This window comes from Pipistrellus hanaki (genome assembly GCF_964339955.1).
Source record: "Pipistrellus hanaki genome assembly, chromosome: 15".
Taxonomy (NCBI): domain Eukaryota; kingdom Metazoa; phylum Chordata; class Mammalia; order Chiroptera; family Vespertilionidae; genus Pipistrellus; species Pipistrellus hanaki.
In genome coordinates, this window is record NC_140517.1 from 43,697,421 (window position 1) to 43,720,084 (window position 22,664).

Below are 22,664 nucleotides of genomic sequence, written 5' to 3' on the forward strand. Positions count from 1 at the left end.
GGAGGTGGGTGAGTGACAGGGCTCTGAGGGAGGAGGTGTGTGGCGGGCATGGGAGCACAGTTTGAGTTGCACTTTTATTGGAGGGGGCTTCTCACTGGGGGTGGGGACAGTCGGGGCCTCACTCGTCGTAGTGGTGTGGCCACTTCCGGATGATCTCGTAGAGCTGGTCGCCTGGAGACTGCGTCTGCTGCACCTGCCGGTGCCCTCTGACCTCATAGTTGGGACTCAGAATTCCCTGAACCACTCCACAAGCCAGCAGACTCTGGGCCGCCCGGATGGCCCGGGGCGGGGGGACCCGTTCTGGGGGGACAGAGGCAGGATGTAAGCTGGGGTCTCCTCAGAGGGCAGCGGTGGTGTGGGTAGTGGTTCCACTTGTGCCCTCCCTCCCAGCTTGGCCCGCTAGGACCCAGAACCCGGTCTGCCACTCCCCGTCAGCGACTTAGCCTCGCCGTGCCTCAGTTTCCTCATCTGTGAAAGGGGAGAATATAGTGGCACCTGCCACAGAGCTACGAGTGAAGCCCTCGGAATGGCGCCTGGCCCAGCAGGTGCTGGCCGCAGGGTCCCTGTCATTCTCCCCCTGTCCCTAGGCTTCGGGTCCTGCCCACGGCAGTGACATTGTCAGCACCTCGTAGGTGGCAGGGCCTGGCCTGAGAACTTTCACACAGATTAACTTCTCCTCATCTGAACCACGGGGCTGAAAGTTCTCATGATCCAAAAAGGAAGAAATGAGCCCTAACCGGTGTGGCTCAGTGGATAGAGCGTCGGCCTGGGGACTGAAGGGTCCCAGGTTCGATTCCGGTCAAGGGCATGTACCTTGGTTGTGGGCACATCCCTCGTAGGGGGTGTGCAGGAGGCAGCCGATGGATGTTTCTCTCTCATCGATGTTTCTAACTCTCTATCCCTCTCCCTTCCTCTCTGTAAAAAAATCAATAAAATATATTAAAAACAAACAAACAAAACAAAAAGGAGGAAATGAGATTCGGAAAAGCAGTCACTTGTCCAAAGTCACAGAGCTATGGGTGGCAGAGCCTCTCCATAACTACACACCATGTTGTTCTCCCCACCTCTGCGGCCCCGCTCCCCCACCTCCCCCCTTGTGGGCGCGCCCAGCCCTTCAGTCCCCTGTCCTGACCGGTGGAACAGCCACTCACCCATGTAGTTGCCCATGAAGGTGATGCCGATGGATATGGGGTTCCAGGTGGGACCGGAGTGGTCGCCCTTGATCTTCCAGCCGCGGCCCTCGTACACAAGCCCGTCTTCTCCAATCAGGAAGCTGCGGGGGTGAGGGAGACTGATGAGTGAGAGAGGGCTTCCTGGGAGAGGGCTCCCTCCTCCGCCTGCCCTGCCCCTGCTCCTGCCACTCACAGTTTCCCCTGCACCCCTCTTCTCCCCGGTGACAGCGGCCCCTAAATGCCAAGCACAGCTCTGGGTGCACCTTTTTCATCCTCACAGCAACCCACGAGTCACTATCGCCCCATTCTGTAGATGATCAGAGAGGTAGAGACACCTGCCCACCGTCACACAGCCCGTCAGGGGCAGAGGCAGGATTTTCACCGGTGCCTCATGGCTCCCACCCCCAGGATCTGACCCCTCGCTCTCTCCTGCCCCCTGGAGGATGTGCTGAATCCTTGCGTGATGTCCTCTGAGGCAGGCACTGCTGTCACCCCCCTTGAAGCTGAGGAAGCAGACTTAGAAAGAGAGGTGATTGCCCAAGGTCATGCCCCAGAGTTCCTTCCTTAGATATCTCCTCTGAGAAGCTCTGACACCCTCACTCAGCCCGCCTCCTGCTTCCTGCTTCCTGCTCGGGGGTCAGGACCGGGGACTGAAGGGCGGGGCCACCACCAGACACGGACCCTGGAGCCCGAGCACCTGCCACAGGCTTCCAGTCCTGGCAGGTCTTTAAGGCTCTCATTCAACACGTCCTGATCGAGCGAGCCTGACCTGGCGTGTTGGAATTAACTAGAAGGTCAGTGTCTTTGGAGAAGCTGAACCAGCTGCTCACTCTTCCTGCTCCCTCCACACCCTGAGCCCTGGCCTTCAGGCAGGAGGGGGTCTCCCCCCCGCCCCCCTCAGCCTTCCCCTCTGCAGTACCCCAGGCCACCTCAGAGCCACCAGGACTAAGGTGACCAGATGTCCTGATTTGTCCCGCGTTGTTTTAAAAAAGTCCAGAACGACACAGGACAAATTGTTAGAAATCGGGACATCTGGTCACCTTAACCAAGACTGGAAGCCGGTCCCTCAGCCTGCCCTTCCGAAGGAGCCCCGTTGGGTGTGGCTGCAGCTTCTGAGGCCTCCCTCCATCACTTTTTTTTTTTTTTTTTTAGAGAAAAGTTTCCACTTATTTCTTTAGATCAGGTGGGCCAGTCCCACTGACTGCAGAGGAGGCAGTGGAGTGAGGGGATAGCCCGCCGGGCCCCAGGCAACCCTCAAAGAGCTGGGGGCCAGGACCGGCCTCTTAACAAAGGGGCCGGGTTGGGGGGGGAGGGCAGAGCTTGAACTTTAGCCCGTCTGCGTCTTGGGGCATCCCGGGCCGCCTGCGCACGCCCAGCCCTCTATGGTCAGGTGACCAGATCGTCCCCCTGTTGGCGGGACAGTCCCGATTTTTAACAATTTTTTCCCACATCCCTTGGCGTTTTTAAAAACCGGGCAAGACCCGGTCGAGGCAGAGCTCCAGATGGCTAGCAAGACCCTGTCGAAGCCGGGCTCCAGGCCAGGGAAGGAACGAGAATGTAGCATGATACCCTTTAGCCAAGCATAACTGTTAGCCATAAAATAGTTCTGTTGCAGGGCTCAACCCCCAGGCAGGCACACAGACCAAACCAGGTCAAACAGAGACTGCGTAAGCTGAAAATAAACCCCCGCCCCAGGTGTTGTATAAACTTTACATGTTACTGCACTAGTGGGATTTTCTATAGCTTCTAACTGACCTTTCTTTGTTAAAACTTTTAGCCAATCGTTATCTGCCAGGCGTCCCTGAGACGGGGATAAAAGGAGCGTGCATAGAGTGGGCCAGGGCTCTCGCTGCTGGCTGCTGTGTCGGTTGAGACGGGAGCCCGGACTCGAGTTCGTAATAAAGGCTTCCTAAATTCCAATGTGGTGGTCGTCATTCGTGGGTCGCCCACAACATTTCCCAAACGTTTGACATATGTGTGTGCCCCTTCTAGAATTTCCGTAACGCTGAGCACCCCCTCGTCCTCATGAGAAGGTAGAATCAGGCGCAGCTAAGCACGGTGCAGTGCAAATCCCCACCAAATTCTTCCCTTACGCGGACCACACTTTGGGAAACACTGCAAGTGGCCGAGGAAGCTGCGCAGGCGCCAGCGGGGCGGCTCCAAGACCTGCGGGTCCCGCTGTCCCCAGGCACCCCCATCCGGCCCCCCAGCCCCCCACCTCCCGCCCCCGCTCCCCGCTCTCACTTGTAGGCCACGTCGCAGTAGCCCCGCGTCCGCACGTGGTAGTGCTGCACGTTCTGCGCCTGCTGCAGGCACAGGGCCGGCGTGTCGCAGGGGCTGCCCGCCGTGTGCGACACCACCACGTAGGGCACGGGCACCTCCAGCTCCCGGGCGCACGTGGACGGCAGGGCCCCCCACTCACTGCGCGGCACGATGGTGCCGCAGCATGCCTCGTCCTCCGCCTTGAGCCCCTTGAGGGCGAGCAGGGCCCAGGCAAGCAGCGCGCAGAGCAGGGCCATGGCGAGGAGCAGGCGTGCAGGGCTGGCCAGGAGCACAGCGGCCTTTGTATGCTGGGGCCCGAGGGCGGGGAGGGAGAGCCTTGCTTCACATCCTGGCAGGTTACAGGGGACCCCAGATTCCAGCTTCCTTCTCTGGCCTGGCTGCAACAGGATGCGAGTGGTTGGTTGGGCCTGAGGGAAGTGGGAGAGGGGGAAGGGGACCCAGGGGAAAGTCAAGGGGCCGCTCCCCAAGCGGAGAGTGGGGGCGGGGAGAGGCGCACAGGCCCCTGGGCACTTAGCCAGGTGGTTTCTGGAAGGCTCCCTCGGGGCCTGGACCCTTGCCCGCGTTGTCTCCTCCCAGTGGGGCATTGCACACCTCTCCAGAGAGAGGCCCCAGGCCTCTTCCTTCTTCCTGCAGAGAGGTCACCAGGCTGCCTGTGTTTTAGTTCTCCCATTCCCAGCCTCAAGCCCGAGGTCATTTCACCCTCTCTGCGAACCGGAGAGGGGAGTACGGAGAAGCCCACTTCACAGCTGGGTACACTGAGGCTGGGAGGAGGGAAGTCAGGTTGTGGAGTCCGGGGTCCCAGAGCCTGGACTCGGAGCCAGGCTGCCTGCAGCTGAATTCTGGCCACATCCCAGTGTGTGGGCTCAGGCAAGTGACCCAGTCTTTTCTGTGCCTCGGTTCCCCCCACCTGCCAAATGGGGGAGGTGTTTAAAAATAGGGTCCTTGTGGGATTAAATGGGGTGACAGCACTGAGCCTTCAGAGGATGCCTGACCCATAGTGTGTCACGTAAGCTCCACTGGGACTTGAATTCATGTCTGTCCTGGTAGTAAGCAGCATGCTTTATGTGGGTGCCCCTGCCAGCTCCATGCTGCACAGGGGGGGATCTGGGGTCCGGAGAGGAACAGTTGCTTGCCCAGCGCCAGGCAATGGCTTGGGGCCACCTGTTGGGGCAGAAGGCTTTCCTGGGGCTTCTGCTCTGCCAGGACCTCTATCCCACTCGCCGATAGAGACCTGGTGAGCTCAGAGCAGATTGCCCAGTTTGCTCATCCTCCTTTCCTGCTACTTTATCGGGGGAGTGGGGTGGACGCGGGATGGGGGGAGACAGCCTGGCCAGCATGGCTCAGTGGCTGAGCATTGATCCATGAACCAGTAGGTCATGGTTTGATTCCATTCCTGGTCGGGGCACATGCCCTTATGGGTTCATTTTCCGGAGGGAGGTGTGCAGGAGGTAGCCAATTGATGATTCTCTGTCACCATTGATGTTTCTCTCTCTGTCTCTTCCTCTCTGAAATCAATAAAAAAAATATTTTAAAAAATGACAAAAGGGCCAGGACCGGTTTGGCTCAATGGATAGAGCGTCGGCCTGTGGACTGAAGGGCCCGGGTTCGATTCCTGTCAAGGGCATGTACCTTGGTTGCGGGCATATCCCCAGTAGGGGGTGTGCAAGAGGCAACTGATCAATGACTCTCTCATTGATGTTTCGAACTCTCTATCTCTCTCCCTTCCACTCTGTACAAAAATCAATAAAATATATTAAAAAAAAAATGACAAAAGGGTTGGGGCACTGGGTGGAAGAGGTGAAGGGACTAAGAAGCATGAATTGGTAGTTATAAAATAGTCAGGGGGACATAAGTGAAGCATAGGGAATATAATCAATAATGTTGTCATGACTATGTAGGAATACTACATAAAGCATATGATTGTCTAACGGCTAAGCTGTACACCCAAAACCAATACATAAATAAAAATGATGAAAAAAATGACACATGCTAGCTGTAAGAAGTTGAATTGAGACAAAATATTAATCACCTGTGTCCTGCTTTCTCCTGCTCTGCCCACCTGAGGTCAGCAATGAGAACACTGTGGTATGTTTTCTTCTACCGTATTTTCCATGCTCAGGTAGATCATGCTTATACTCACAATAGCACAGAATGGCACACCAGGCATCTCCTAGCATTCTTCCTGGATTACCTCCTCATCTGCTCCCAGCAGGTCTGTGAGGTAGATTTATTATTAACCCCTTTTACAGCCAAGGAAACAAGCCAGAGGCCTTACCTCCCTTTGAAGATGGTGAGGCCAGGGTTTAGGCACAGGCTTCCTAGTTCCAGAGAGTAAATCCTAAACTAGGGGTATTGAACTCAATCAGAGAAGGGGCCAAAATCTAAAATCCAGCCTAAATCTCGGGCCGAATGGTTTACTGAACAGTCATAAACTGACAATGTCATAAACTGACAGCGGAGTGCAGTGATGACAGCGCGGTGCGGGCCACATTGCAAGGCCTGGCGGGCTGGATTTGGCCCGTGGGCCTTGTGTTTGACACATGTGTCCTAAACCATATATTCCACTCCCTGCAAACATATAGAAGGACAAATATCTATAATAATAAAAGCATAATATGCTAATTATAATGGACATCGTTCTGGACAACCTTCCGGATAAAGCCAGGGCTGCGAGGACCAAGGCGGCCGCCCCAGCGGGCGGGGGCCAAGGCAGAGGAGGCAGCCGCAGCGGTGGTGGTGGTGGTGGTGGTGGTGGTGGTGGTGGTGGCGGCGGCGAGGGCTGAGCCCCTTGCATGAATTTCGTGCACTGGGTCTCTAGTTAAAAAACAAAAACCACCCATATCACTTTGTCTTCTGTCACCTAGTATTTAATGCACATGGCTCCAGGTTACTACATCTAGTTTATTTTTTTTTAATGTATAATAGACAATTTTATTTAAAGTTTTCAAACCTGCAGAATGCTACCTTTTTTGGGGAGCAGGGGCATAAAATAGGTACTAAGAGCATCAACTCATGGTCAGAAATTAAACAACCAATTTATGATAGTGGTTGCCTTTGATGGAGGGAAAAAGGACTGAGAAGGAGTATATGGGGGTCCCCAACTGTAATGCTTCTTTTCTTTTTTTTTTTTTGGGGGGGGGTAATGCTTATTTTCTTGAAAACCAGATATATACACAGCCTTTTATCTACATCCTTTCAAGTATTTAATCATTTAAAAAAAATCAATTTTTAAGTGAATGGTAGAAAGATGGTCAGAGTATAGCTAAAGAACTAAACTGAACCACTACATTTTTTTTTTCTCCTAAAAAAATAAGGGTCTTTTAAGTAAACCTGTGCCAGTTTCAGATTCTTGGCAAATACTTTCAACAATTCTATACATTTTGTAGTAGGTCTATTTTTATAGATGAAGCCAGATGTTGAGATATCATTGTTATCCCTGACCAGTTAGGCTCAGTGGATAGAGAGGACTGAAGGGTCCCAGGTTCGATTCCCATCAAGGGCATGCACCTTGGTTGCGGGCACATCTCCATTAGGGGATGTTCAGGAGGCAGTTGATCGGTGTTTCTCTCTCTTGATGTTTCTAACTCTCTATTCCTCTCCTTTCCTCTCTGTAAAAAATGAATAAAATATATTTTTAAAGAAGATGTCATTGTTAAATGGTCTACTGAACATTTGAACACAGGTATTATTTAATCAGTTTGTAAACCAAGAAGGGGTAATTCCTCTTCAAAAGGTTCGTTTAAACTAGGGGTGTCGAACTCAATCAGAGAAGGGGCCAAAATCTAAAATCCAGCCTAAATCTCGGGCCGAATGGTTTACTGAACAGTCATAAACTGACAATGTCATAAACTGACAGCGGAGTGCAGTGATGACAGCGCGGTGTGGGCCACATTGCAAGGCCTGGCGGGCTGGATTTGGCCCGCGGGCCTTGTGTTTGACACATGTGGTTTAAACTATACATTCCATAATCATTCTGTGACAGAGGACGTCAGCTGTACATTGCAAGGATGGCGGGGAAAATGGTTAAGGGAACGGGATCAATGTCAGGAAGCGTTAGCATTAGCAAGGTCCTTGAAGTGGGAAGAAACAGAACTACAGCGCTGGTGGCCTTCAGAGCCGTGAACAAGACAATGCTCTAAAAAAGTAACCAAGAATTGGCAGCTTGTTCACCGTACAGAAGGAAGGATGAGTAGTTGAATATCCCTAAGTTTCTTCCTGAAGGGAGGATTACCGGCTGGCTCAGATTTGGCAGCCACGGGGCCCATTGTTAGCCTACTGAACCGAACCTGTTGTGTCCCAGTGACATGGAGACAGGACACCATTGTCAGTCAGAAGTCAGTTTGTGCTTCTCCAGGAAAGCCTGCCACAAAGAAAAGGTACACGACCGAAACCGGTTTGGCTCAATGGATAGAGCATTGACCTGTGGACTGAAAGGTCCCGGGTTCGATTCCAGTCAAGGGCATGTACCTTGGTTGCGGGCGCATCCCCAGTAGGAGGTGTGCAGGAGGCAGCTAATCGATGACTCTCTCTCATCGATGTTTCTAACTCTTTATCCCTCTCTCTTCCTCTCTGTAAAAAAATCAATAAAATATATTTAAAGAAAAGAAAAGGTACACACAGTACTTCTAGTGAATGTCTTTGGCGAAGTCACTTAACCTCTTTGGTCTTCAGCTTTCACATCACTAAAACAATACTCTCATAGGAACTGAGTAGACTGGATTCATAAAATGCCTATAAATTTTAGATCCAGAAGTCTCCCAGGATGTTAATCTTCCTTTCTAACATTCCTTCTAGGTATAATATCACTTATTTACTTTAGATTCTTGCTTCTAAGTTACTTGTGGCCTTCCTATTTCCAAATTTTAGTTCCATGTTTTACCCTCGACCATATTAACAACCTAAACCCAGAAAATGTAACTTTACTCTTCTTAGGACTTCAATAGCACTATGGATATTTATCGTAAACTGGGTAATCATATGTATGTTCTGGTTTTCACTTGTCTTAACATGATGAAGACCACCCTAATCATAATTTATTTTGTAGATTAAAATGTGTGAAATTAAAATGTGTTTGCATCCTATATAATAAAAACCTAATATGCTAAGTGTCTGGTTGGTCAGCCGTTCAAACAATCAAAGCATAATATGCTAATGATATGCTAAGGCTGTTCAACTGCTTGCTATGACATGCACTGACCACCAGGGGGCAGACTCTCAGACTGGTAGGTTAGCTTAATGGGACTGGACAAGACTGGCCAGACATGCCCCGTAACCCACCCTGAGTCCCTCCCTGGCTGGCCAACCTCCCACGTTCCTCCCTGGCTCTGACTGTGCACTCGTGGGGTCCCTTGACCTGGCCTGCGTTCTCCTGCAATCCGGGACCCCTCAGGGGATATACAATAGAATAACCAGTTTCGGCCCAATGGCGTGATGATTGGTGGCTATGATGCGCACTGACTACTATGGGGCAGACCCTCAATGCAGGAGCTGCCCTCTGTGGTCAGTGTGCTCCCACAGGGGCCCCTCATGGAAATGCGGATAACCTCCAGATTTTTGTGTCCAGCCTAGAACTTGCAACTGAAAGAGGATATTCTTAGATTTCCATTTGGGGGCCCCGGGAACCCCTGTAACCTGTCCAAGACCCAGTTTGGACCTAGCCTCCCGCGCCTGCTATTCAGCCGGGCTCTGTTTTGCTTTACTGACTGGTTCTTCGATTTCAGCTGCTGCTGCCAGGCGGGCTTGAGGAGTGGTGGCCGGAGCTCTGGTACCGATCCATCAGGGTCAGATTCTGTTCCAGACCCTGTCTCAGCCTGGGGCTGTGGCAGCTCCTGCTCTGTAGCAGGGACGGGGTCTGTGGCTTCACCAGGTAGGGCCAGTGGGGGCTGGCGGGCCAGGGAGGGACTGTGGGAGGGTTCCTGTCCCTCTGGCCAAGTCCCATTGGCAGGACCCCAGGAGCAAGCTAACCTAACCTCCCGGTCAGAGAGTCTGCCCCCTGGTGGTCAGTGCCCATCATAGGGACTGGTCAAATGATAGCTCTTTTTAACTTTAATTGGCATTTTTATGACCATTCAGGAGAACGAGTATTTTTCTATGTATGCTGTCCATTTGGATTTGCCAATCGGATTTGTCAATTGTCTGTTCATCTCCCTTGTCCATTTAAAAAATAAATTGGGGCCGAAACAGGTTTGGTTCAGCGGATAGAGCGTCAGCCTGCGGACTGAAAGGTCCCGGGTTCGATTCCGGTCAAGGGCATGTACCTTGGTTGCGGGCACATCTCCAGCAGGGTGTGTGCAAGAAGCAGCTGATCGATGATTCTCTCTCATCGATGTTTCTAACTCTCTATCCTTCTCTCTTCCTCTCTGTAAAAAAAAAAAAAAAAAAAAAATCAATAAAATATATTAAAAAAATAAGTTAGGGTGTTTGCTGTTCTGTTATCAACTTGGAGAGTGGAGACAAGAATGTCGTAGCTGGTATTGCTGAGTTGTTGGATATGTACATTTTGTGTCTCAGTTCTTTTTGAAAGCATGAGAGATTAACACATGTACAGACCAGTGTGCAGATGTACTTCCCCTCCCCCCCCCCCGGAATATATTTAAGAGCAATAAAAACATATGCCCACACAAAAACTTGTGTGTGAGTATTTATAGCAGTATTTTTCATGATAGCCAAAAGGTGAACCAATCCAAATGTCTATCAACTGATGAATGGGTAAACAAAAACAAAAACAAAACAAACCAAAAAAAAAAAAATGGAACAGAATCCCAAATAAAATTTAAAGAAAATATCCTTTTATTAACTTTTGGTTGAGAATATGTTTGTATATTTTCAGAAAACAACTCCGAGACCATCTGGAATCCTGTAAAAGAGAGCAATAGACAGAAGCGCTCCAGCCATGAAGACAGAAGAGACACAATTCAGAGATCGAAGATGCTGACGACGCCTCAGCATACCAGCAGACAGCAGCTGCGGGTTGCTGAAAGATGCCCAGGACCAAACCAGAGACGGGCGGACCTGCATTACCGCCATTTGTCCACCAGCCAGATCTGAAATATCATGGCTGGCATGTACACATAAGGAACTATCTGGCATTGAAATTGGGACTCAACAGATGTACCTTTTGTAGGCTTACTAGAATTAGAGGAGTGGAGAGCTCTATTCATTTCCACATCATGAACACGCCCAGAGCTACATCTAAAACAATAGTAGGTATTGCCAAACACCATTTCAAAAACGTATTGCCAAATACCATTTCATTCCTTCCCTGTCACCACGGCAATGTGATCAGTTTCAAAATGCTTCACCAACCCAGCGGATGGTATCTTATTAGTGTTGTATCTGCAACTTCTTGAACATCAGAGAGGGTTTCATCTTTTTACATATTTATGACTACGGCCATCTTCTGCAAACTGTTAACCTTTTAAAAACATTTTTATTGATTTCAGAGAGGAAGGGAGAGAGAGAGAGAGAGAGAGAGAGAGAGAGAGAGAGAGAGAGAGAGAGAGAGAGGGAGAGAGAGAAACATCAATGATGAGAAAGAATCATTGATTGGCTGCCTCCTGCATGTCCCCACTATTGGGGATGGAGCCCACCGGCTAGGGCAGACCTTGCTTTAAATTTTAGCTCTACCACTTATTAGCTGGCTGATCTCAGGCAATTGGGCAGCATTTGACGTAACTGGCCACTTCCTTTTCGAAATACCCTCTTCCCTTAGCTTCTGTGTCATAAGACTGCCTGGGTTTTCCTTCTGCTCGTTCTTCCCTGTTTGTTACACTTCTCCTGCCAGGTGATCCTATCCAGGTAATGGCTTCAGCACCCACTGACGTGCAGATAACCTCCAGGTTTTTATTTATTTATTTTTTATTTATTATTATTATTTTAAATATATTTTATTGATTTTCCACAGAGAGGAAGGGAGAGAGATAGAAAGTTAGAAACGTCGATGAGAGAGATACATCGATCAGCTGCCTCCTGCACACCCCCTGCCGGGGATGTGCCTGCAACCAAGGCACATGGCCTTGACCGGAATCGAACCCGGGACCTTTCAGTCCGCAGACCAACGCTCTATCCACTGAGCCAAACCGGTTCCGGCTATAAATGTATTTCTTGTATCACATGATCTCATGCATCTTGGGGAAATAATGAACAATATAAACTGATGAGCGTAAACAGACCCGGAGACAGGAAAGCATCAACCAGATTGTCAAACCTCAGAGGGAGTGTAGGGGAGGGTGGGAGTAAGAGGGAGAGATCTACCAAAGGACTTGTGTGCATGCATATGAGCCTAATCAGGGGTCATGGACAACTGGGGGGTGAGGGCATACGTGGGGAGGGGTTTAGATTGGGAATGGGGGGATGAGGACAAATATGTGATACCTTAATCAATAAAGAAATTAAAAAAAAACATTAAAAAACGAGTCACATTTTTCTGTGGCTTCTCATGACTCTCAGGAAGGGTCCCAAGCTCCTAACCATGGCTGCCTTCACCCGCCCACCTCGCTCACTCCCTCTTCCTGCGTCTCCCCCTCCCCCCCCTTTTCTGGCTGCCCTTGAAGATGCTTTGACCGCCCTGCCTCTGAGCGCACAGCTTTAAACAGAGGAAGCTTGTGCAACCCAGGGACCTTGTGCCTTAGCCTAAGGTTACAAAACAGGCAGCCTGCCTTTTGTCAATATTTGGGCACCAGGTTCCTTCATGATAATAAGATGGTAATTATGAGCCGGGGGTGGCGGTGAGGTCCTCTCTTGTTAGAATTTTATCTGGTCTGCATCGTATCCGCCTGAAATGGTGACATGCATGTGTGAGCACTTGCTGACACGTTAGTCATTGGGCAGTTGTTCTATTGCCTTTCATCTCAAGGTTTTCTAGGAGGAAATTCAATTAGATTTGCTCCCCGCATGCTTTAGGAAGTTAACATTTTAAATATTTAACTTATCGCCCTAACCGTTTAGCTCAGTGGATAGAGCGTCAGCCTGCGGACTGAAGGGTCACAGGTTCGATTCCAGTCAAGGGCATGTACCTTGGTTTCGGGCACATCCCCAGTAGGGGTTGTGCAGGAGGCAGCTGATCGATGTTTCTCTCTTATCGACGTTTTTAACTCTCTATTCCTCTCCTTTCCTCTCTGTAAAAAATCAATAAAATATATTAAAAAAATAAATGAATATTGAACTTACCTACTGCCTTTATGTGGTCGCGTTACAGTTAATCCAGCCAGTTATAAAGACTCACTGGGTTCTCTTGCCGCTAGCAAACAACACGTGTGTTCCTTGTTGTATCGACAGGGGTAGGAATACGATTAGATGGTGGTTGGAAAGAGGGCAAGTGCAAAACACAATGCAGAGTTTTTATTTTTTCCCTTGACATTCCCCAGCCTGGAACGCTTCCTCTGCTCACTTTCCTTTCCCCGCCCTAATTGTCACGGAGAGTTCCCTCCCGGTTACCTCTGAAGAGGTGACCCATTAATCCCCTTATTTGCTTTCCCTGCGTGGTTTCTGCTCCTTCATACCTATCATAACTGGTTATTAACTCCCCTGTGCCATCTTTTGATTCATTTCCGTCTCTGCGGTACAGTGAGGTCTAGACGTAGTGCCGTGGTTCTTTTTCCCAGCCTTACAGAGGGTTCAGCCTTCTGGAGAAAGGGCTGCTCATAAATGATTAAGAATATATATATATATAATTTAAATATATTTTATTGATTTTACAGAGGAATTGAGAGGGATAGAGAGTTAGAAACGTCGATGAAAGAGAAACATCGACCAGCTGCCTCCTGCACACCCCCGACTGGGGATGTGCCCGCAACCAAGGCACGCGCCCCTGACCGGAATCAAACCCGGGACCTTTAAGTCCCCAGGCTGATGCTCTATCCACTGAGCCAAACCAGTTTCAGCAAGAAGATATTTTTGAAAGGCATTGGGGGTCAGAGGAGCTTCCAGCTGAAGGAGCTAGAAGGCTCTCACCTTGACCAAGGAACCTGCTTTTGTTAGTACAATTTGTCCCAAGGCAAGGTGGAAATATACACTTCATAGGGTATGGTATCAAAAGGTATACAGAAACATTATCAGTCTGGGGAAGAGCCTACAGCTGTTCAGGTGTTTGGCCAACAGGAGGCAGTAAAGTGCCCTGAGCTGTCTGGCAGCAAACTATTATCCTATTCAGGTCTGGGGGAAGTGCCTTTTAGCTGTTTCTAACAGGTAAACTACATGTGTAGCTCACCGTTGTTGAGCCTCCCAAGTGTCACCAACCTTTTGGGGAAACTCTTGTAATTATTACACGCTGGAATGGGTTCTCAGCACGTAGGGTCATGGTATCCTTTATTGTCCAAACAGTGACACCTGAGAGTCAAAGAGGGAGGAGCGGTGACTTATTCTGTGTCGACAGGTGTACCTGGTCCGTCCCCGCTAACCCAGGACGGGCAATTTCCCCGTTTAAAGACGAAGAAGGGATGCCGAAACCGGTTTGGCTCAGTGGATAGAGCGTCGGTCTGCGGACTGAAAGGTTCCAGGTTCGATTTCGGTCAAGGGCATGCACATTGGTTGCGGACATATCCTCAGTAGGGGGGTGTGCAAGGGGCAGCTGGTCGATGTTTCTCTCGCATCCATGTTTCTAACTCTCTATCCCTCTCCCTTCCTCTCTGTAAAAAACCAATAAAATATATTAAAAAAAAATAAAATAAAACAAAAAAAAAGAACAACAACAAAAAAATAAAGACAAAGAAGGGGCCATTAGGACCCCTCTCCCTCCTCATCACACCTCCCATTGCTAAGCGCATAGTTGGAGACAAATGCCTGTGAGAGTCACATGAAGCCGCCCTCAGTTTCTCCGTCTGTGAAATGGACCCAAGGACAGCCCGCCCCTCCCAGGGCAGGGGTGGGCCTCGGGCGGCCCTCGGGAGCATGTTCCTGGCCAAGGGTGCGGATGGAGGCCTCCTCTTGCTAAGCAGGTCAAAGTTAGGATCAAGCCAACAGCGGCTAATCGCAATGCGTGTCCCGCTTCACAAAAGCACCCGCAAAAAGGTGAAGCAGAAAGCTGTGTGCACAGCAGCAGCCCACACCCAGTGCCTGTGGACCGGCGCTTTCACAGGGATTTCCTTTTCCTCAGGAGACCCAGGAAGTTGCACCCCGGGGAGCCGGGTGGGAGGAGGGGAGCAGGCAGTCTTCTCCCACTTTTTTTTTTTTTATTAAATATTTTTATTGATTTTGTACAGAGAGGAAGGGAGAGAGATAGAGAGTTAGAAACATCGATGAGAGTCATCGATCAGCTGCCTCTTGCACACCCCCTACTGGGGATATGCCCGCAACCACGTTACATGCCCTTGACCGGAATCGAACCCGGGCCAAGCCGACGCTCTATCCATTGAGCCAAACCGGTCTTGGCTTTGTTTTTTTTAAAATAAATATATTTTATTGATTTTGTACAGAGAGGAAGGGAGAGAGATAGAGAGTTAGAAACATCAATGAGAGAGAGTCATTGTTCGGCTGCCTCTTGCACACCCCCTACTGGGGATGTGCCCGCAACCAAGGTACATGCCCTTGACCGGAATTGAACCCGGGTCCCTTCAGTCCCCAAGCCGACGCTCTATCCACTGAGCCAAAAACGATTTCGGCTGTCTTCTCCCACGTTTGTTGACTCGGTCCCTCTTTGGGTCATTTGGGAAAGTCACGTGGTAAGTCCCCGTTTTTCCTTCTTCCCTGTGGGGGAGGGCACTGCTCTCTCGGGGGGAGGGGGCTGCTCCCCTTCGCTCCTGTCCGGGGTCTCCTCCCTTCCCCGGGCAGACGCCTCTGTTCACAGGTGTGCCCAGCCACCCTGCGGGCCCGTCCTGCGAAGTTCCTCAGCAGAACCGAGGCGGGAAGACTCTGTTCGTTTACCCTCACTGGAGGATATTTCCCCACTGACTTTTATTTTATTGTTTTTAAAAAATATATTTTACTGATTTTTTTTATTTTTATTTTTTATTTTACAGAGAGGAAGGGAGAGGGGTAGAGAACTAGAAACATCGATCAGCTGCCTCCTGCACACTTCCCACTGGGGATGTGCCTGCAACCAAGGTACATGCCTTTGGAATCGAACCTGGGACCCTTCAGTCCACAGGCTGATGCTCTGTCCACTGAGCCACACTGGTTTCGGGCCCCCCCACTGACTTTTAGAGAGAGTGGAAGGGAGAGAGGGAGAGGGAGAGAGAAACATTAATGTGAGAGAGACACATCGATTGGTTGCCTCCTGCAAGGAAGCTGGGGATTGAGCCTGCACCCAGCTATGTGCCCTTGACCAGGAATCAAACCCCTGGCCTTTTGGTCCACAGGCTCATGCTCTAACCCACATGTGCCAAACACAAGGCCCGCGGGCCAAATCCAGCCCGCCAGGCCTTGCAATGTGGCCCGCACCGCGCTGTCATCACTGCACTCCGCTGTGAGTTTATGACATTGTCAGTTTATGACTGTTCAGTAAACCATTCGGCCCGCAATTTAGGCTGGATTTTAGATTTTGGCCCCTTCTCTGATCGACACCCCTACTCTAACCGCTGTGCAAACTGGCCAGGGTAGAATTCCTGGAGGCTTCTGGAGAGCAGGCTCCTGGCTCTCAACCTGCAGCCCACCCCTCTTCTTTTTCAAACCCCCTTCCCCATCTCATCATGGGCCCTCCTGTGCACCCCATTCGCCTGCCCCAGATCTGCCTACAGCCCCTGAAATGGGGGGGGGGGGCTGGGGTTTAGGGGTTCACGCCTGTCCCCTTGCATCACTGACTCAGGGAAAGGCCCAGACAGGTTCTGGGAGGAGGCTAGGGGCAGCTGCCTGCTCTGGGAATTCTGGGGTCTTGAGGCCCAGAGCATGTCCAGAGCAAGGGGCCCATCTTGCTTCTGGGGGATCCCTCGTCCTGTGGGGGAGACTCAGGCCTGAGTCTAAGGGCAGGATGGATGCTGGTTCCTTTCCACACAACTTACTGACTGCTGGGGTCCGGCCCCAGCGGTGCAGGGGTCCCCAAAGGGCTGGACGGCATCGACGAAGAATGAAGGACACGGAGACAGCACTTAGATCATCAGCATCATCAGGTTCTCCCCCTTTATTGCCCTGTTACAACTGTACTTACACTATTTAAAAAAAAAAAAATATATATATATATATATATATATATATATATTTATTGATTTTTTTACAGAGAGGAAAGGAGAGGGATAGAGAGTTAGAAACATCGATCAGCTGCCTCCTGCACACCCCCTACTGGGAATGTACCCACAACTAAGGTACATGCCGTTGACTGGAATCGAACCTGGGACCCTTCAGTCCGCAGGCCGACGCTCTGTCCACTGAGCCACAACGATTAGGGCCATTTACACTGTTTGATTCTACAAGCATGCATCTGTAGTTACATCCTGGTATGCTTTGGTCTCCTCTTTGACCTTTCACAGTTTCTCTTGTTTTATGTTTACAGTTTCTTGTCTGACCTTTGCTAAAAAAAAAAATCTCATTTCCACTTAGCTCTGCTGATTTTAATCTTATTTGTTGCCTATGTGTCTACATCCTATCCTAAAGGCTAGTTTCCGCGTCCCATCGTAAGGTCTGGATTGTTATTTCTATTCTAAGGTTACCATGCCATTGCCCTGCTGTTAAGCTACGAGGAAATAACCGAAGGTTTCCCTATTCTGTGGCCTAAGTAAAGGTTAGGGAGCTTAAGCGTGTTAATTCTTAGCTACGGTGACTAGTCACCTATCTGGCACTTAGTTTAAGTCTTTCTGCTGGCAGAGCTCACGTCAGATTTTTAGATAAGGAGCCTGCCTGCATTGTGTGCAGCATTTTTTTTCTTTTCTTCCATTTAAAAAAATTTTTTTTAAATACATTTTATTGATTTTACACAGAGAGGAATTGAGAGGGACAGAGAGTTAGAAATGTCGATGAGAGAGAAACATCGACCAGCTGCCTCTTGCACACCCCCTACCGGAGATGTGCCCGCAACCAAGGTACATGCCCTTGACCGGAATCAAACCCGGGACCTTTCAGTCCGCAGGCCAATGCTCTACCACTGAGCCAAACCGGTCCTGGCTTTCTTCCATTTTTTAAATTAAGGTATTATATGTGTACATATCTTACCATTGCCCCCTCCCTCACTCCCAAACATACCCACCCTCCCCAGAGTTTTCCGTCCATTGGTTATGCTTATATGCATGCATACAAGTCCTTCGGTTGATCTCTTTATCTCCCCCAGATCTCCCTCCCCTCCCCGCTGTAATTTGACAGTCTGTTTGATAGTCTCTGTATCTTTCTTTTTGTTCATCAGTTTTATAATGTTCCTTATTATCCATAAATGAGTGAGGTCATGTGGTGTTTCTCTTTCATTGACTGGCTTATTTCACTCAGCATGATGTTCTCCAGTTCCACCCAGGTTGCTGCAAATGATGAGAATTCCTTCTTTTTGATGGCAGCGTAGTATTCCGTTGCGTAGATGTACCATAGTTTTTTGATTCTCCAGCGGTGTGATCGTTGTCCTTTCAGCCTCACGGGTGGTCTTCCTTGGGACGGCCCTGCGTTGGCGGGTTCCTAGGGGTACAGGCTTTGGTACTTCCTCTGGTGGGTAGGCCCCTGGGGGTGTGGGCCTAGTAAGTCCTAACTTTATTTTTATTTTTTAAATATATTTTATTGATTTCTTACAGAGAGGAAGGGAGAAGGATAGAGAGCTAGAAACATCGATGAGAGAGAAACATCGACCAGCTGCCTCTTGCACACCCCCTGCTGGGGATGTGCCCGCAACCAAGGTACATGCCCTTGACCGGAATCGAACCCTGGACCTTTCAGTCTGCAGGCGGACGCTCTATCCACTGAGCCAAACCGGTTTCGGCAAGTCCTAACTTTATTGCTAACGGTCTTCGTCTACGTTCCTCATCAGTGGCACACGGTGTTTCTGTAACACGAGGGGGTTTTACTGCTTCATTTCCTTCCCTGGTCCCATTAACCGCTAACCCTAGGGAAGCATTCCCAGCTGGGGGAACAACCTTTTCCGGGCAGGTGGCCCTGGTTAAAACACATCGCGCTAAGAAGGGGAGCGAACATATTAAAAACAGCATGCCGCCGAAACCGGTTTGGCTCAGTGGATAGAGCATCAGCCTGTGGACTGAAAGGTCCCGGGTTCGATTCCGGTCAAGGGCATGCACCTTGGTTGCGGGCACATCCCCAGTAGGGGGTGTGCAAGAGGCAGCTGATCGATGACTCTCTCTCATCGATGTTTCTAACTCTCTATTCCTTTCTCTTCCTCTCTGTAAAAAAAAAAAATCAATAAAATATATTAAAAAAAAAACAAAAATAAAATAAATAAGCAACAACAACAAACCCAGCATGCCATATACGCCAGGTTCCTTGGGACACATGCTGTGCAGATGTTTCTTCCTTGCAGCGACTGTGTCAAGCAGCAAGGATGGAATGGCTTCTGGCAACTGACCACCTACTGTGTGCTCTGCCTACCTGTTGAAGGTGCTCGCAATGCAGCTGTGAAAAAAGCAGAAGTTCTTGCATCCACATTCTAGTGGGGGAAGACAGACAGTAAAGAAAGAAAATAATCCCTACTAAAAATATATATACTGATTGCACGTGGTTGCCTAGGAGCCCGGTGCCTGGCGGGGAACAGGACCAGGGAGCACCATCAGCTGTGACCTTGGGATTGGTCCTTGCGCTGGGGAAAGGCTGCAGCATCCTTCTTTGCTGTTGCCTCCTTTGGCCGCCAGAGGGCGAGCGGCAGAGGGTTGCTCTCTAATACTAACAGGATGAAGCAATTTAGAGCCATGAGTATGGATGAGCAAGCAGCATTTTGGTCCCTCAGATCTGTCTGGGTCACTAGCACCATTAGCAGAAGGGGAGGGCTGGGGGAGAGGAGGAGTGAAGGGGGGAGAGGGAGAGAGAGAGGAAGAGGCTGTTGTTGCAAGCAGAACCATCAGGATGAGCAAGGCATGAAGGAGAGAAGAGGCAGGACACTGTTGTGAAATCATAAGAGACTTGATGTTGCTGGGGCCTAAAGGACCAAGGTGTGTGGGAAGCCAGGTCTGCAGAATTTCTGGGACTTGTCTGGTGACACTGAGGGTCTCAACTTCGTGCTGTGGGCACTGAGGAGCCAGGGAAGAGCATATATGGATGGGAGTGATGTGAGCCACATTGCATTTAAAAAAAAAAAAAATATATATATATATATTATTGATTCCGGAGAGGAAGAGAGGGAGAGATGGGAACATCAATGATGAGGGAGAAACCGTTGGCCAGCTGCTCCTGCACGCCCCACACTGGGATGGAGCCTGCAACCCCGGCATTGCCCTGAGCAGGGATCGAACCGTGACCTTCTGGTTCATAGGTTGACGCTCCATCTCTGAGCCACACAGGCCAGGCACCACTTTGCCATTTTTGGGAGATCATTCTGGGGAGCTGAGTGAGGTGGAGGGGGAGACAGACACTCTTGGAGGGCACCTATGACCACGAAAGCTCTGGAAGCCAGTTTTCAACCAGGAGGCACACCACGATTGGTGTGGTCCAGGCTCCAGAGGCACAGAAGATGCGGGAAGAAACCAAGTCTGCGATAGTATCGCCGAGCCCCTGGAGGTAGCCTCTCCTGAGACAAGCTCTTCCAAATTCCTTTTATTTTATTTTTATTTTTAAAATACATTTTATTGATTTTTTACAGAGAGGAAGAGGGATAGAGAGAAACATGGACGAGAGAGAATCATCGATCAGCTGCCTCTTGCACACCCCCTACTGGGGATGTGCCCACAACCAAGGTATGTGCCCTTGACCGGAATCGAACCTGGGAGCTTTCAGTCCGCAGACCGATGCTCTGTCCACTGAGCCAAACCGGTTTCGGCCCCTCCCAAATTCTTCTGCCCTTTGAAGCTTCAAAAATGAGACCGATTTTTTTTTTTTTTTTTACTAGTTTCTTGTTTCAACCTCTCAACGGATTAGGAGGTTGTATTTATTGTATCTTTCAAAGGCTGTGTCATATAATGGTTGTGGTGGGTTCCCCCAAAGATAATCTCTGGAACCTGTGAATGTTTTACTTTATATAGCAAACACCACCACCACCACCACCACGACCACCATCATCCCCTGGCAGGGTCTTTGCAGATGTGATGAAGTTAAGGATCTTGAGATGGGGAGATTATCTTGGGGTGTTCAGGTGGGCTCTAAGTACAGTCCTGTATGTGTCCTTGTAAGGGGAAAGCAGAGGGACATTGGACTACAGACAGAAGAGAGGGAAGGCAGAGGCCGAGGTTGGAGTGATGCAGCCACAGGCTGGAGACCAGCCTCCGCTGGAACCTGGGCGAGGCCTGGAACCAATTCTCCCTCAGAGCCTTTGGCGAGTGCTCGGCTCTGCTGGCACCTCAATTTCAGACTGCCGGCCTCCAGAACTGCAGATCTCTGTATATATATATATATATATATATATATATATATATATATATTATTGATTTTGTACAGAGAGGAAGGGAGAGAGATAGTTAGAAACATCGATGAGAGAGAGTCATCGATCAGCTGCCTCTTGCACACCCCCTACTTGGGATGTGCCCGGAATCGAACCCGGGACCTTTCAGTCCCCAAGCCGATGCTCTATCCACTGAGCCAAACCAGTCTCGGCGATTTCTGTTGTTTTTATTTAAATATATTTTGTTTATTTTTTTACAGACAGGAAGGGAGAGGGATAGAGAGCTAGAAACATCGATGAGAGAGAAACATCGACCAGCTGCTTCCTGCACACCCCCCACTGGGAATGTGCCCACAACCAATATACATGCCCTTGACCGGAATCGAACCCGGGACCCCTCAGTCCACAGACCGACGCTCTATCCACTGAGCCAAACCTGTTTCGGCTTTCTTGGGACTTTCTAACACCACCTGGAGGTGTTGTGGAGACTCCACCTTATAGCCTGGTAACGGTGGAAATCCCAGATTTTTATCTTTTGCCAAAAGGTGCGGAGGTGGCTTCACACTTTTATTTTTGTTGTGTTTGGCTGGAGTAGAGAGATGTTCTTGTTGGAACAATTCCTGTCCTGCTAGTCTTGTGTCTTTGCCAGTGTTTTGGAACATTTAAAATGCTGACTCTGCTGGTGTTTCCCCAGTTGTGGCTTCAGCTTTAAGCCTGGGATATTTTAGGCAAAAAGAAAATGAGCCGAGACCGGTTTGGCTCAGTGGATAGAGCGTCGGCCTGCGGACTGAAAGGTCCCGGGTTCGATTCCGGTCAAGGGCATGTACTTGGTTGCGGGCACATCCCCAGTAGGGGGTGTGCAGGAGGCAGCTGGTCTATAATTCTCTCTCATCGATGTTTCTAACTCTCTATCCCTTTCTTCCTCTCTGTGTAAAATCAATAAAAAAATATATTAAAAAAAAAAAGAAAAAGAAAATGAGACAGTGGGTTGTGGGCATATGTAGAGGAGACATGGTGGACACACGTGCTCGCCTGCATGGGCGTGGCAGATAGTGGGCAGTGCGCACACTAAGCTGTTGGCCGGGCTGCCCAGCACCCATCGTCATGCCTACGGCAGTCTGGGCACTGCAGGGGCCCCCAGGGTAGCCTGGGCCAGGTGGTGATGGGGATAGCAGCAACAGGAGCAGCAGTTGTGGCAACAGAGGTGGTCATAGTCACAGTATTCCAATCAAGGGAGAGAAGAAGGCACGTCCTAGGGCAGCACTGGGACCTCTGGTGAGAGGCCAGCTCGCCCGCCCATCCCCGGAGCACACCCCTGTGGCATCCGCACACACAGCAATGCTTTGGCCTGAGGGGCAGGAGGGACTGCTGGCACCCAGGCCGTGTTCCGCACCAGTAATGGTTACAAAACGAAGGGGTGCACAGGCCTTCCTGCTCTGAGACAAGAGAGAACGGACAAACGTATTCCCGTTTCTCCCACCAAGTGCACACGTATTTCTCCCAGGCACATGAAGTCCCTGGAAATTACACATGCACACGCATAACAGAGGACTGAAAAGCGAAGGTAAGAGGCTGGGGGGACTGAGAACCCAAGGAATACAAGCAGGTGCCATGGGGCCCGAGGAGCCCAGTAAGGCAGGAGAAAACATCCTGGACAAATCAGCCATCACTTGTCATGTGAAGAAGCTGGAAAAGTCACAGCTCGGATGGGACTTAACCATCCTCGCCGACCTCAGTTAATTTCTGCCGGCAAGCAGGGAGGCGGTCCAGGGCTCCAAGTGTCCAGGCTCCCGCCTCCCTCCCTCTGCTCCTTCTGTTCTCTCTGACTC

General features: G+C 50.0%; 1 protein-coding gene across 1 annotated transcript; it reads right to left on the minus strand.

The window, feature by feature from the left end:
- Positions 1-60: 60 nt before the first annotated feature.
- On the minus strand, positions 61-3,853 carry PGLYRP1 (peptidoglycan recognition protein 1). Its single transcript, XM_084906984.1, has 3 exons — positions 3,417-3,853; positions 1,152-1,273; positions 61-300 (listed from the first exon to the last, which is right to left on the minus strand). The coding sequence occupies exons 1-3, from the start codon at positions 3,689-3,691 to the stop codon at positions 119-121; spliced, it is 579 nt and encodes a 192-aa protein (XP_084763110.1). The 5' UTR covers positions 3,692-3,853; the 3' UTR covers positions 61-118.
- Between the last annotated feature and the right edge of the window lie 18,811 nt (positions 3,854-22,664).

Coding starts and splice junctions, on each gene's coding strand:
- PGLYRP1 (XM_084906984.1), bottom strand. CDS start 3,691: ATGGCCCTGCTCTGCGCGCTGCTTGCCTGGGCCCTGCTCGCCCTCAAG. Junction 1,274..3,416: donor TACTGCGACGTGGCCTACAA/GTGAGAGCGGGG, acceptor TCACCCCCGCAG/CTTCCTGATTGGAGAAGACG. Junction 301..1,151: donor CTTCATGGGCAACTACATGG/GTGAGTGGCTGT, acceptor CTGTCCCCCCAG/AACGGGTCCCCCCGCCCCGG.